Raw genomic sequence first — 15,953 nt, 5'->3', positions numbered from 1 at the left:
TGTAAGTAAGCCCTGTTAGAACACGGAACAAAACAATTCTATAAAGTATTAATATGTCAGGGTAATTTTATATTTTTTAAAATATAAGTTGACAAATACTGGATTTGATAACTTTTTCTTTTTTAAAAAAAATTGTTACCTGAAAATAATCAGGACAAAACTATTCCATTATTATACACATTGGTGGTAGACATCAAGTTACATATAAAAGCAAAAATCAAAGGGAGAATTTCAAAATGAGAGAATGTAAAAGTCATTTAAATTTCTCAAGTAACAAATGAAACAATAATTTCACTACAAATGAAACAATAATTTCACTATATACAGTTTCACTAGAATATACAGCCATGAGAAATGTAAACTCCTTTCCCACATCCCTTTGTCTTTTTTAGACTCAGGACTACAACACAAGAGACAAAAATGTGGTAAATGTACAATCTAATTTTTTTTTAAAAAGACTAATCCACTTCAGATAACGCTATTAAAATTGTTGGCTTCCAATTACATAAATGCAATCAGTAATAAATAATTAAAATATGAAAAGTTCCATAATAAATCCATTACCAAATAATTTAAAATATTTCAGAAATTAAAAATTTTTTATTGTATTATGGGTAGTAAAAAAATTTTAAATTTAGACAAAAAAACTATTTATTTTTGTGTAACCCATTATTGCCATTTACATTATTCTAAAACCAATTTACTGTGTTTCTTACAGCTTCCATATTTCCTACTGATAAACAAGAACTTGAGTTAATACTGACATAATTAATATAGTCTTGTAATACAGTTTATAGTTCACAAGTTTCTTTAAATTATTTTGACTCTACAACAAAACCTGAAAGACAAAATATTGTATAGCTCAACAGTGATGAAAGTAACCCTCACAGCAAATTAAAGAAACAAAAGCACTCACCATATAGTCAAATCAACCTCATCAGACAAATATTGCCTGTAATCCAACTGTGCAAAAAGTGGAAACAGTACTTGTACTCCTCCAATTGAATGCATTGCACTTTGGATGGAATGTGTTAAAACTGCCTTTACATCCTTGTAAGATCAAAAACACAGTAAAGACTTCAATGATTTCTTTTCCAAAACAATTAAAAATAAGGCACAACAATAAATGCAGAAACACTAAAATGTGACATTCCATGTATTTAACAGAAGCTACCAAATACATCTCAATAACACATCAAAAATTACCAATATAAACTTTCTTAAAAGATCACAGTTAGTACCTGGAGCATGAGAGCATGTGGTGAATGAACAAAAATTGAAGGATTGTCCTTAGGAGATGATTCAAGGCAAAGTTGGGCATCTGTAGCCCGTGGATTGTACGTGAACGCAATGGCACTAGCGAGTTTCCCATCATACAACAGAAGTTTGTGATGCTCAGCTAGGAAAAGGTCGCTTTCTGCTTTGAATTTAAATGTACCCTAAGAATTAATTAAAAACAGTTAAATAGTATGCCACAAAAAGAGAATCTAAGTAGAAATCAACACAGGTGTAAAATTTTAAGGAGGTAGACCGTTGATAATCTTTTAACAGTATCATATAAGAGGACCCCTCTTTGTTTACTTCTCAAAATGGCTGAATTTAAAGATATAACGGAAATCAAGTCAACTTGACATTAAAACCTTACCTTAAAAATGTAAAAGTGACCAACAGATCACATTTTATCTTTTTTTCTTATACTCTTTTTTCAAAATTGTGGTCAAAAGTATATAATATACAACTTACCATCTTAAGTATTTTTAAGTGTGTAATTGAGGAACACTAACTGTATTCATATTGCTAAACGGCAAATCTCTAGAACTTCTGTATGTTTCAAAACTGAAACTCTGTAGCCATTTAACAACTCCCCATTTCCTGCTCCCCATCAGTCCCTGACTATCACAATTCTACTTTCTGTTTCTATGAGTTGGACTCTTAGATACCTCATGTAAGTGGAATCATACAGTATTTGCCTTTTTGTGACCAAAGCATTTCATTTAGCACAATGTCTTCATAGTTCCTCCATGTTTTAGCTGATGACAGGATTTCCTTGTTTCTTAAGGTTGAATAATGGTCCTGTGTGCTTATGTGTGTTCTCTGTCACATTTTCTTTATCCATTCACCTGCTACTGGACATCTGGGTTACCTCTATTTCTGAGTTATTGAAAATATTACTATGAACATGGCTGGGCAAATATCTCCTTGTGACCCTATTTCTTGTGTGAAAATATGTCTCCGTGATCCTCTTTTCAATTATTTTGTATATATCCCATAAGTGAGATTACTGGATCACATGGAAGTTCTATTTTTAATTTTTTGAGGAACCTCATATTGTTGCAACAGTGCACAAAAGTACCAATTTCTCCACATTCTCACCAATACCTGTTATTTGCTGTTTTCTTTTTTGAAGAGTTATTCTAAATGGTGAGGCTATAGCTCGCTGTAATTTAAATTAGCATTTTTCTAATGTCTAGTGATATTGAGCATCTTTTCATATGTTCATTGACTATTTTCATATCTTCTTTAAAGAAATGTCTACTCAACTCTTTTATGCATTTTTAGTTGTTTTGTTGTTGTTGTTGAGTTACAAGATTCATATATTCTGGATATTAATCCTTTATCAGACATATGATTGCTAAATATTTTCTCTCACTCTGTAGGTTACCTTTCCACTCTGCTGGATATTTCCTTTGATGCTCAGAACTTTATAACTTTGACATCATCTTATTTGTCTGTTTTTGCTTTGGTTGCCTGTGCTTTTGGTATCACAATCAATCAAGAAATCACTGCCAAATTCAATGTTGTAAAGCTTTTCCCTTATGTATTCTTTCAGGAGTTTTATAGTTTTACATGTTACTTTTAGGTCTTTAATCCATTTTCAGCTCATTTTTATATATAACATATAATATGAATTAAGTATAAAACTTTTTTTCTTATTTTTCGCATCTGGATATCCACTTTTCCCAACATCATGTGTTGAACACACTGTCCTTTCCCCAATATATGGTCTTGCCTCACTTGTCAAAGATTATTTGACCGTATATGCAAAAGGTAATTTCTGGACACTATATTGTGTTCTTTTGGCCTATGTGTCTAAGCAAGTCTAACACTGTTTTCATTATGTATTATAGCCTTGTAATAAATTTTGAAATCCGGAAGTGTAAAGCCTGCAACTTTGTTCCCCTTTTTAAAGACTGTTTTGGCTACTGAGAATCCCTTGAGATTCCATATTAATTTTAGAATTGGGAGTCAGGGTACAGCTCTTTTGCCACCTTGGTTGAGTTTATTTCTAAGTATGTTATCCTTTTCGATGCTATTTTAAAAGAAATTGTTTTTGTAATTTTCAAACTGTTCATTATTACTTCATTATTGCTACATAGAAACACAATTGATTTGTGTGTATTGATTTTGTGCCTTGCAAGTCTGCTGAATTCATTTCCTAGTCCTAACAGTTTTTGGTGAAATCTTTAGGGATTTGTAGATACAAGGTCATGCCATATACAAACAGATCATTTTACTTGTTCCCTTCCAATTTAGTTGCCTTTTATTTCTTTTTCTTGCCTAATTGCTCTAATTGGATTTCCAAATACTATGTTGAATAGAAATGGAAAGAATAAGCATCCTTGCTTTGTTCCTGGTTTTAGAGGAAAAACTGTCCATTTTTTAGTCATGGGCTCTTCATATATAATACTTTATTATGTTGAGGTAGTTTCCTTCTATTCATAGATTGTTGAGTGTTTTGTTTGTTTTTTAACCAAGAAAGAGTGTTGAATTTTGTCAAATGCTTTTTCTGTATCAGCTGATATATGATCATATGGATTTTGTAATTCACTGTTAATGTGGTACATTGCATTGACTGATTTTCATGTTGAACCATCTTTGCATTCCAGAAATAAATCTTAATTTGACAATGTATATCATTCTTTTAATGTGCTGTTAAATTCAATTTCTTAGTGTTTTATTGAGGATTTTTCCATCAATATTCATCAGGGATAATGGTCTATAGTTTTCTTTCTTGTACTATCTTGATCTGGCTTTGGTATCAGGGTGACACTGGCCTCATAAAATCAGTTTGAAAATGTTCCCTCCTCTTAAAATTTCTGTAAATTTGAGGAGAACTAGTGTTAATTCTTCTTTAAATAACTGATAGCATTCTCCAGTGAAGCCATCTAGTCCTCAGCTTTCTTTGTTGAAAAGCTTTTTATTATTGATTCAATCACCTTACTAGCTATAGGTCTTTTCAGATTTTTAAAATTTATTCTTGATTCAGTTTCAGTAGGACATATGTTTCTAGAAAATTATCCATTTCTTCAAAATTATCCAATTTGTTGGCATACTTTTCATAGCACTCTCTTATAATTCTTTCTATTTCTGTGGCATGTTATAATGCCTCCTCGTTAATTTCTGATTTTACTTATGTACTCTTTTTTCCTTAGTCTTTGTAAGAATTTGTCAATTTTGTTGATGTTTAATAAAAAAAAAAAAAATCTGTTAGTTTCACTGATTTTTTTCTCACTACTTTTCTATTTTCTACTCCAAGGGTCCCTAACCAGGTATATAACCTGTTAGGAACAACAGCAAGAAGTGAGCGGGGGCAAGCAAGCCAAGCTTCATCTGTATTAACAGCCACTCCCTATCACTCACATTAATGCCTGAGCTCCATCTCCTGTCAGATCAGATTTTTATAGGAAGGTGAACCCTATTGTGAACTGCACATGCAAGGGATCTACATTGCGTGCTCCTTATGAGAAATTAATACCTGATAATCTGTCACTGTCTCCCATCACCCCTGGATGGGACCATCTAGTTGCAGGAAAACAAGCTCAGGGCTCCCACTGATTCTACATTATGGTGAGTCATATAATTATTTCATTATATATTACAATATAATAATAACAGAAATAAAGTGCACAATAAATGTAATGCATTTGAATCATCCCGAAACCATCCCTCCTGTGCCCCCACCACCCATGGTCCGTGGAAAAACTGTCTTCCATGAAACTGGTCTCTGGGACCAAAAAGGTTGAGGACTGCTGTTCTATTTCATTTATTTCTGCTCGAAATTTTATCATTTCCTTCTATCTGCTAACATTGACTTTATTTGTTCTTTTTCCAGTTCCATACTGTATAAATTAGGTTACTGATCTGAGATCTTTCTTATCAGTCATTATCACCATAATCTTCTCTCTTAGACTGAGGTCACTGAATCCCATAAGTTTTGGCAGGTTGTGCTTATATTTTGATTTGTCTCAAGATATTTTCAAATTTTCCTTGTGATATATCTTTGACCCAATGGCTGTTTTAAGTGTGTTGTTTAATTTCTACATGTTGGTGGACTTTCCAGTTTTTCTTTGGCAACTGGTTTCTAGTTTCATTTTACTGTGGTCAAAAAAGATACTTGGTATAATTTCAATCTTAACTTTGTTGACACTCGCTTTGTGGCATAACACATGTCTATCCTGGAGAATGTTCCATGTGTGCTTAAGCAGAATGCAGGCCAGGCACAGTGGCTCACGCCTGCAATCCTAGCACTTTGCGAAGCCAAGGCAGGAGGATCACCTGAGGTCAGGAGTTTGAGACCAGCCTGACCAAAATAGCAAAACCCCATCTCTATTGAAAGTACAAAATTAGCCAGGTGTGGTGCCACATGCCTGTAATCCCAGCTACTTGGGAGGCTGAGGCAGGAGAATCGCTTGAACCCAGGAGGTGGAGGTTGCAATGAGCCGAGATTGTGCCATTGCACTCCAGCCTGGGCAACAAGAGTGAAACTCTGTCTCAAAAAAAAAAAAAAGAAGAAGAAGAATAAGAAGAATGCACATTTTGCTGTTGTTTCATCGAGTAGTATGTATATTACTGCTAAATACATTGGGCTGCACTGCTGTTCAAGTCTTCTGTTTACTTACTGATCTTCTGTCTGGTTGTTCTATTCATTATTGAAAGTTGAATACTGAAGTCTCCTACTATCATGGTGTTGCTATCTACTTCTTTTAATTCTATCAGTTTGTTTCACATATTTGAGAGCTCTGATGTTATGTACATATATCTATATTTGTCCTATCTTTCTGGCGAACTGACCCTATCATCATCAAATGTCTTTGTCTCTTTTGACAGTTTTTGACTTAAAGTCTATTTTGTCTAATTTAAGTAGGCTACTCCTACTCTTTTCTGGTTACCATTTGTACACATCTCTTTTGTTGTGCGTACATTTTAAGTGTATATATTTATGGGGCCCATAAGATGTTTTAATACAGTCATGCAACATGCAATAAGCACATCATGGAGAATGGATATCCATCCCTTCAAGCATTTATCTATTTAGTTGAAAATCATCCAATTACACTATTTTAAAACGTACAGTTATTATTGATTATAGTCACCCTACCATGGTATCAAATAGTAGGTCTCATTTTTTTTTTTTTTTGTATCTATTAACCAAACTCTCCATGTATAACCCACCTTCAAATCAAGCTGAACTAACATTGGTTAAGCACAAAACAGTAAGTAAACTACCTTGTATCCCAGGCCCAACTGATAAATAGCAAATATCTGAGCTGCATTAAGAGCTTCACTGAAAAGGTAAACTGCAGTCATCTGGCCACAGAATACTCTATTAGCATCTGCTGTTTCTGATGAGCCCAGGAAACATTTGTCAAAGGTCTGTAAAGGAAAAAAAAAAGGAATTAGGAAAAAAAAAAAAAAAAACTCCAAAAATAATAAAAACCTATATTATCATAAATGTTTTGTCCATTCTAAACTGTATCTAAATAGACTAAAATAATTTATACCATAAAACCATTAGAAAGAATGTTGAAAAATGTGTATGTAATGATATTAGGGGATCAGGAAACATTTGTCAAAGGTCTGTAAAGGAAAAAAAAAAGGAATTAGGAAAAAAAAAAAAAAAAACTCCAAAAATAATAAAAACCTATATTATCATAAATGTTTTGTCCATTCTAAACTGTATCTAAATAGACTAAAATAATTTATACCATAAAACCATTAGAAAGAATGTTGAAAAATGTGTATGTAATGATATTAGGGGATATAGAAAAGTTTGAAACACGTGTGTTCTCAAGCCAACTCCCCCCTAGATCAAATCCCTGCATCCTATGCCACTGAGTACGGCAAGTTATTTAACCTCTTTGTACTCCACCAATCTGTAAAATGAAGATTATAATAATGCTTATCTTGCAAGGTTGCTGGGGCTTTTTGAAAATAAAGCTATTTATTACAATGCCTGGAATACAAAAAGCACTCAGTAAAAGTTAATGTAAGAAAAAACAGGTTACAAAATGATACTTACATACAAGCCCTTTTTTGTATTAAAAAGGAGCTAACATTTATTGAGCACTCATTCTGCATAAGGCACTCTGGTAATAGATTTATGGATATTATCTGATTTAATCAGATGACAACTTTCTGAGGTATTAATTATTTTATGTCCATTTTCAGGAGGAAAAATACTAAGGCCTAATATTTAGGTAAGGTCATACAGTCAATAAACGACAGAGTTGAGATTCAAACCTAAGTCTGTCTGATTCAGGACCCTGATCTCTTAAGGTTATACCATCACAAAATATGTATATATGTGTAGCAAAGGATATGAAAAGAGGAGTTAATGGTGTATGGGTAATATACTTTATGTTCATTTTCCTGCTCTGTATTTTTCAAGTTTTTATTAAAAAAAAATAATTACAGGAAAAACATTGTAAATTTCATTGTAACCTATAGATTTATTTTTGAAACCTGTAAATGTTACAACATACTAGTTATCTATAGCAGTTAGAATTATATGAAAGATTTATAAGCATGCATCATTTAACTAATTCAGAAAAATGATCAGAACCCTATAGAGGAGGTCTCGTTCATTTTGATAAATGAACCAATGACCCACTCCCCAGATATAGCCACTGTTAGCTATAAATCCTTATTTCTACCTATACAGAATAATTTTATAACAAGGACTAATATTTTAGTGACATATTAAGTTCTATTAACAAATTAACATGCTAGCCAAATTATGTTTATAAAAATCTACCATTGTAATGATTTGAATTTTATATTCAAGTTGTAAAACTGTTTCTTGTTTAAAAAACTCATGCTTTTAAAATCATTTTTTTCATTGCAACATTTTGAAACTACTTACGTCACTAGTGTTGACAAACCATGTTATCTCTCCATAGGAAGCCAGTTCACCATTCACATAACATCGAAGTTCACTATTCTTCCATCGGTTATAGATGTGCACTATGGTAACCATATACCACTGAAGAAGCAAAAAACAGTTAAAAATACAAAGATAACAATTATCCCAATAACGCAACCATATTGATGAGTAAAAGTTAAATGATAAGCTGTAATTCAACCTAAAAATAAAACAAGACTATCTTTGTTAAATTTAATATTTACCTTCTGGAACAATTATCTATTCATGAGCCTTTCAACTGATAAGAACTTAATCACTAGATTATTTTTCCAGCTTTTTATTATGGAAATTTTCAAACATACCCCAAAAATCGGAAAATCAAGTACAAACACCCCCTTTTCACACCACCTAGATTCCACAATTGTCAAATTTTTGCCATATTTGCTTAATCTATCTGACTACCTATCTATCTATACATTTTGTTGATGAACCATTTATTAACCTCTAAGTTTTAAGGTACAAAAGTAAACACATATTAAATTTGCAATAGTAAAATAAATGCCATAGATATTTCCTATTTGTATCTCCCTTAATCTCCATAAATAACTAAATTTGCAATCTTTTTCATATCCAAATCAGAGAGGTCAATTATCCAGTGATTTACGCTTCATCTTTTGAAACAGTAAAAATGGAGTTGTGCTTTAGCATGTTATTATCTGAATAACATTAAAACTAAGCATTTTGATGACTAGCATAGCTTGTTAACGTAACTATGACTCAACAAGATTATGTACCTTTTGTGGCTTGAAATCAAATTTCACACAATGTTGAAAGCCTTTTCCTTTTGACTTTATTGATGTTATAATCAAACAGCCTCCAACAAAATGAGCAGAATAGCCAAGACCTTTGCTGGTTCTGAAACTATAAAGATTAGGTTTTCATTTTACCGCTAAATATTCTTCTCAGTTTCAAAGTAAGGTTTTAACACTAATCAGTTAAATAAATACATACCAATACAAATATGGTTTATCCTTATCTACATTGATGTTATTTACAGGATCCATTCTAAGCCATGTATGAAATGTAAAACCATTCTGGTACGGCCATTTGGCTATAGGAGGTAATGCAATAGCCTAAAGGAAAGAAACTTTGAGTTATTAACTCATGTGAAAACCTGTATTATTAAAATCATGAAAATAAGACTTTGCAATGCTACATATATTTGAACTACATCACATTACTTTATGTCACAATCAAAATATCTGAAAGAAGACTCTTTATCTGGAAGAAGACTTATAGTAACTTTTTAATTTTCCCTAATACATAGTAATGTTAATTAAATGAAAAAAATTCAGTGTAACCTGGACACGTGAATCTTATATTCTTCATTTCTTAAAATGAACATATCCACAGAGATTCTAATTAAAAGAGACAGGAAGTGATAACAAATTGGAAATTTGATGAAACTTTAAGGTATTAGAATAGAGAAAGATGGACAGGAATGGAAAGAGAAGAGAGAAAAACTTGGTATATGCTGCTTTTATAAAACTACAGATATAAAACTGAAGAAGATTAGTTCATAATATTTTTATTCAGAGGTCAATATACAAATGGCTTTACCACTTGGTTTAGATTTTTATTTAAAAGATCATACTACATAATAAAAGGATCTTGTATAGCCAAAACAATCTTTAAGAAGAACAGGCCAGACGCAGTGGCTCACGCCTGTAATCCCAGCACTTTGGGAGGCCAAGGCGGGAGGATAACCTGAGGTCAGGAGTTCAAGACTGGCCTGACCAACATGGTGAAATCCTGTCTCTACTAAAACAATACAAAAATTAGCCAGTCATGGTAGTGGGTGCCTGTAATCCCATTTACTCAGGAGGCTGAGGCAGGAGAATTGCTTGAACCCACGAGGCGGAGGTTGCAGTAAGCCGAGATCGCGCCATTGCACTCCAGCCTGGATGACAAGAACAAAACTCCGTCTCAAAAAAAAAAAAAAAAGAGCAAAGTTAGAGGACTCATACTACCAATTTCAAAACCTACCATTAATATAAAGTAACAGGGATGAAGACTGTGGTATTAGCATAAGGCCCTGGTGTCCTTTGGTTAGGCAAATCCTTATTATGCCACCAAAAGGATAAGTGACAAAAGAAAAAATATATACATTGGACTTCATTAAAATTAAAACCTGTGCTTTAAGGAACACCATCAAAAAAGTGAAAAGACAAGCCACAAGAATGGAGTAAACATTTGCAAACTGAATAAATGATAAAGGATTTGTAACCAAAATATATAAAGTACTCTTACAACTCAATAATAAAAGCACAAGTAAAATTTTAAAAAGGGCAAAAGATCTCAATATACATGTTTCCAAAAAAGATATACAAATAGCCAATAAAAACATAAAAAGATGCTCAATATCATTAGTCATAAAGGAAATGCAAATCAAAACTACAATGAGATACCACTTTATACCAACTAGGATAGCTATTAATACAATCACAGAGACAGATATTAGCCGGGTGTGGTGGCTCACGCCTATAATCCCAGCACTTTGGGAGGCTGAGGCAGGTGGTTCACTTGAGGTCAGGAGTTCAAGACCAGCCTGGCCAATATGGTGAAATCCCGTCTCTACGAACAAAACACAAAAATTAGCTAGGCATGGTGGTATGCACCTGTAATCCCAGCTACTCAGGAAGCTGAGACACAAGAATCGCTTGAACCGGGGAGGCGGAGGTTGCAGTGAGCCAAGAGCACACCAGTGCATTGCAGTCTGGGTGACAGAGCAAGCTCCATCTCAAAAACAAAAAAAATAGACATTAACCATGTTGGCAAGAATGTAGAGAAATTTGACCCTTATACATTGCTAGTGGAATCATAAAATGTTACAGCTACTTTGAAAAATAGTCTGCAAGTTCATCAAAATGTTAAACAAAAACCATATGACCCAGTCTAGAGATGGGGACATTAAAACTTTTGTTCACACATAAAATTGTACACTAATGTCCATAGCAGTATTATTCATAGTAGCCCAAAAAGTGAAAATCCCAGATATCCATTAGTTGACAAATGATTTAAATAAAGTATGGTATATCCGTACAATATAATATTAGCCATAAAAAGAAAAGAAGTACTGATACATGCTATACCATGGATGGACCTTGAAAACATTATGATAAGTGAAAAAAGCCAGTCACAAAAGACTACATGTTGTATGATTCCACTAATATGAATGGTCCAGAATAGAGCTGGGGAATATGGGGAGTGGCTGCTAATCTGTATGGGGTTTCTTTTGGGTGTGATGAGAATGTCCCAAAATTGACTGTGGTAATGGTTGACAACTCTGTGAACACATTTACCTACTGTATCATATACTTTAAATGAGTTAATTGTGTGGTATGTGAATTATATCTCAATAAAGCTGTTTTTAAAAAATTCAAACTATACAAGCTTCTGTTTTATTGTAACTTACATATGCATGTATGTATACATATAATATATACATATATTCTTTTATATGTATTAGATATGACCTAAAACATGAACGACATCACAGAGCCAAACTTCAGTAATAACACTGAGACTTCAAGAGGCTGATTTAAAATGAACGTTGCATTAAGAAAAAAGGAAAGGAATAACTACAACTCACAGACTAACAAAAAAAATTTTAGGAGAAAAACATATATTCAGTGTGTACACATGTTCTCTCTCACCCAAAATAATAGCAAAGATGTATACGTTTTCCAAAAATACTTCATTCATGAATACTTTAAATTCCCAGTAAAAGCTATGTTTAAGGAAAGGAAGTCACTGAACATATTTAAAACATCTATTCTCTTCAAGTTTCAAAAGCTGTTCAGCTCACCTGCCCTACTTTCAAGATAAATGCATGCACTGCAATCTCAGAGAACTGTAAATAATAAAATTATAACATGAGGCAGGAAAAAAGTTAATTTCTTAAGAACACTTTTTTTAATGTTAGAGGCAATGATAGGCTATGATAAGAAAGTAAAATTATTCTGAAAAGCTACAAATCTAAAAGGTCTTATAAGGAAAAACTGTAAAGGAAAAAACTGGGCAATAAAACTTTTCAAAGAAAGTTGTATATTGTGTATATAACATTCAAATATCACAAATGTCATATTAAAACATATTCTTATCTTTCTGCAGATATTGCTAGGCTACACAGGGCCTAATATAAGATTTTATAAGAACAAACATAAAACAATGATTGAAAGATAAGCTCAGGAAAAGAACAGACTGAAATATCTTTTTTAAAAGTTTGTTTTGGGCCGGGCGTGGTGACTCACGCCTGTAATCCCAGCACTTCGGGAGGCTGAGGTGGATGGATCACCTGCGGTCAGGAGTTCCAGACGAGCCTGGCCAACGTGGCAAAACCCCATCACTACAAAAAGTACAAAAATTAGTCAGGCTTAGTGGTGGGCGCTTGTAATCCCAGCTACTCAGGAGGCTGAGGCAGGAGAATCACTAGAACCCGGGAGGCAGAGGTTGCAGTGAGCCGAAATCGCGCCACTGCACTCCAGCCTGGGCAACAAAAGCAAAACTCCGTCTCAAAAAGAAAAAAAAAAAATAGTTTGTTTTGCTTGTAAAAGACTGACCAACGTAATAATGAGATTTTAAAAACTTCCATAAATACCATATATACATTATAGAATGTGCTTCAATAACATTATGAAACATTACAGATATCACTATTATACATAATTGTCTTATGTATAAACTGATTAACAGCTTACATGAACGCTGAGACCAACATAATTTGGAAACTCACAAGTCAAGGAAAACTTGCATAGTAAGTTTCAAAGCCTCTATGTCGTCACTATCACTCTATACACCAGGTACAAAAAAAAACACAGGTAGAGTAATGAAAGGTGAGAGAAAGACGTTCACAAAGATAGACATGAAGGTGTTACACACAAACAGCTACTTAAGACAACACGGCTATGTTTAAAAGAATGAGGTTCTTATTCCATTGCTGACTCAAGCTGTGACTGAACATTTTCTCAACTAATTTAAGCCTCTGTTTCCTCAACCTCCAAAGCAATTACAAAAAAGTAACATGCAGTCATAAGGATTAAAGTGTGTTGAGCAGAAGTTTCTACCTAGCACAGAACCTGTCAGGGGTGTTCACAGAGCTGTACTTTCAGGGAGCAAAGGAAAGAAGAACTGGGAGTGATTTCCTCATTAATATTTACTTACTGCAGCACTCTTTCCTGGAAAGTTAAAAAAGGCATCAGGACCATACTTCTGAGGCATATGTTTCAACACAGACAGCAACTTCCCAGCATGTGGAGGCTATGAAGATAATTAACAATTCATTAACCACAGTATTCACCAGAAGACCAAAAAAGAAAAAAACACACATTTTTAATATAGCCTTGCTTAAATATATACAGGAATAATGCTATAAGCTTAAAAGCATAGAAAACAACTTTTAAGTTACTTTCAATTATCTTAAAGAAATAATGTACTCTACACCAGTTTTTGTAATGCTGTAGGGCCTATCAGGTATTCAATAAATACAAGCCAATATCATTAGACATCTGAAACTCTTCTCCAAGCTGCAGCAAAAATGATCTTTTTTTTTTTCTTTTCTTTTCTTGAGATGGAGTCTCGCTCTGCCGCCCAGGCTGGAGTCCAAGTGCAGCGGCGCGATCTCGGCTCACTGCAAACTCTGCCTCCCGGGTTCAAGTGATTCACCTGCAGAGTAGCTGGGATTACAGGTGTGTGCCACCACACCAGCTAATTTTTTTGTTGCTTTGTTTTGTTTTTGAGATGGAGTCTCACTCTGTCGCTCAGGATAGACTGCAATGGTGCAATCTCAGCTCACCACAACCTCTTCCTCCCAGGTTCAAACAATTCTCCTGCCTCGGCCTCCCAAGCACCTGTGTGGTACATGTGCACGCCATCACACACAGCTAAGTTGTATTTTTAGCAGAGATGGGGTTTCTCCATGTTGGTCAGGCTGGTCTTGAACCGACCTCAGGTGACTCATCCGCCTGGGCCTCCCAAAGTACTGGGATTACGGGCATAAGCCACCGTGCCCGGCTTACATTTTTTGTATTTTTAGTAGAGGCAGGGTTTCACCACATTGGCCAGGCTGGTATCAAAATCCTGACTTCAAGTGATCCGCCTGCCTCAGCCTCCCAAAGTGCTGGGATTACAGGCATGAGCAACCACACCCAGCGGAAAATGATCTTTTAAAAATACAAACTACACCAACCCACCACCCACCCTTCTTTAAAATTAAGACACTTAATAATTTAACAAATACTTAAATAATGCTTACTATATTCCACTGTTAAAGGTACTTCAAAAAGATACTTGCACAAGCATGTTTATAGCAGCATAATTGACAATTGCAAAATCGTGGAACCAACCCAAATGCCCATCAATCAATGAGTGGATAAAGAAAGTGGGATAAGATGGCCGAATAGGAACAGCTCCAGCCTCCAGCTCCCAGCGTGAGCGACACAGAAGATGGATGATTTCTGCATTTTCAACTGAGGTACCAGGTTCATCTCACTGGGTCATGTCGGACAGTTGGCGCTGGTCCGTGGGTGCAGCCTGACCAGCGAGAGCTGAAGCAGGGCAAGGTATCACCTCATCTGGGAAGTGCAAGGGGGAAGGGAATTCCTTTTCCTAGCCAAAGAAAATTGAGATACACAACACCTGGAAAATTGGGTAACTTCCACCCTAATACTGCACTTTACCAAGAGTCCTAGCAAACGGCACACCAGGAGATTATATCCCACACCTGGCCCAGAGGGGTCCCACACCCACAGAGCCTCCCTCATTGCTAGCACAGCAGTCTGAGATCTAACTGCAAGGCAGCAGTGAGGCTGGGGGAGGGGTGCCCACCATCGCTGAGGCTTAAGTAGGTAAACAAAGACACCTGGAAGCTCAAATTGGGTGGAGCCCACCACAGCTCAAGGCCGGCCGGCCTGCCTGCCTCTGTAGACTCTTCCTCTGGGGACAGGTCATAGCTAAACAAAAAGCAGCAGAAACTTTGACAGAGGTAAATGCCCCCGTCTGAAAGCTCTGAAGAGAGCAGTGATCTCCCAGTACAGAGGTTGAAATCTGAGAACGGACAGACTGCCTGCTCAAGTGGGACCCTGACCCGAGTAGCCTAACTGGGAGACATCCCCCACTAGGTGCAGACTGACACCTCACACCTCACACGGTGGGGTACACCCCTGAGACAAAGCTTCCACAGCAAGAATCAGACAACAACACTCGCTGTTCAGCAATATTCTATCTTCTGTAGCCTCCACTGCTGATATCCAGGCAAATAAGGTCTGGAGAGGACCTCAAGCAAACTCTAACAGACCTACAGCTGAGGGTCCTGATTGTTAGACGGAAAACTGACAAACAGAAAGAATACCCACACCAAAACCCCGTCAGTACGTCACCATCATCAAAGATCAAAGGTAGATAAAACCACAAAGATGGGGAAAAAGCAGTGCAGAAAAGCTGGAAATTCAAAAAATCAGAGGGCATTTCCCCCTCCAAAGGAATGCAGCTCATCGCCAGCAATGGAACAAAGCTGGACGGAGAAAGACTCTGATGAGTCGAGAGAAAAAGCCTTCAGTCAATCAAACTTCTCAGAGCTAAAGGAGGAACTACGTAACCAGCACAAAGAAACTAAAATCCTTGAAAAAAGATTTGACAAATAGCTAACTAGAATAACCAATGTACAGCAGTCCTTAAAAGAAATGATAGAGATGAAACCCATAACACGAGAACTACGTGACAAATGCACAAGCTTCAGTAACCGACTCGATCA

The 15,953-nt window shown here is 35.3% G+C and overlaps 1 protein-coding gene across 1 annotated transcript in view; it reads right to left on the bottom strand.

Annotated features, from left to right (window-relative positions):
- LRBA (LPS-responsive vesicle trafficking, beach and anchor containing) overlaps positions 1 to 15,953 on the bottom strand; it is a 785,611-nt gene that overhangs the window by 671,919 nt on the left and 97,739 nt on the right. Inside the window, exons 5-11 of the mRNA XM_011956584.1 lie at positions 13,367 to 13,462; positions 9,155 to 9,276; positions 8,938 to 9,064; positions 8,144 to 8,263; positions 6,508 to 6,654; positions 1,242 to 1,439; positions 917 to 1,050 (exon numbers count right to left, since the gene is read on the bottom strand). Of these exons, the coding sequence (XP_011811974.1) occupies positions 917 to 1,050; positions 1,242 to 1,439; positions 6,508 to 6,654; positions 8,144 to 8,263; positions 8,938 to 9,064; positions 9,155 to 9,276; positions 13,367 to 13,462 (944 nt within the window). The remainder of the gene's footprint in view (positions 1 to 916; positions 1,051 to 1,241; positions 1,440 to 6,507; positions 6,655 to 8,143; positions 8,264 to 8,937; positions 9,065 to 9,154; positions 9,277 to 13,366; positions 13,463 to 15,953) is intronic.

This window comes from Colobus angolensis, unplaced genomic scaffold (genome assembly GCF_000951035.1).
Source record: "Colobus angolensis palliatus isolate OR3802 unplaced genomic scaffold, Cang.pa_1.0 Scaffold111, whole genome shotgun sequence".
NCBI lineage: Eukaryota > Metazoa > Chordata > Mammalia > Primates > Cercopithecidae > Colobus > Colobus angolensis.
Note: the sequence above shows the minus strand (reverse complement) of the source record. Positions and strands in the feature narration are given on the sequence as shown.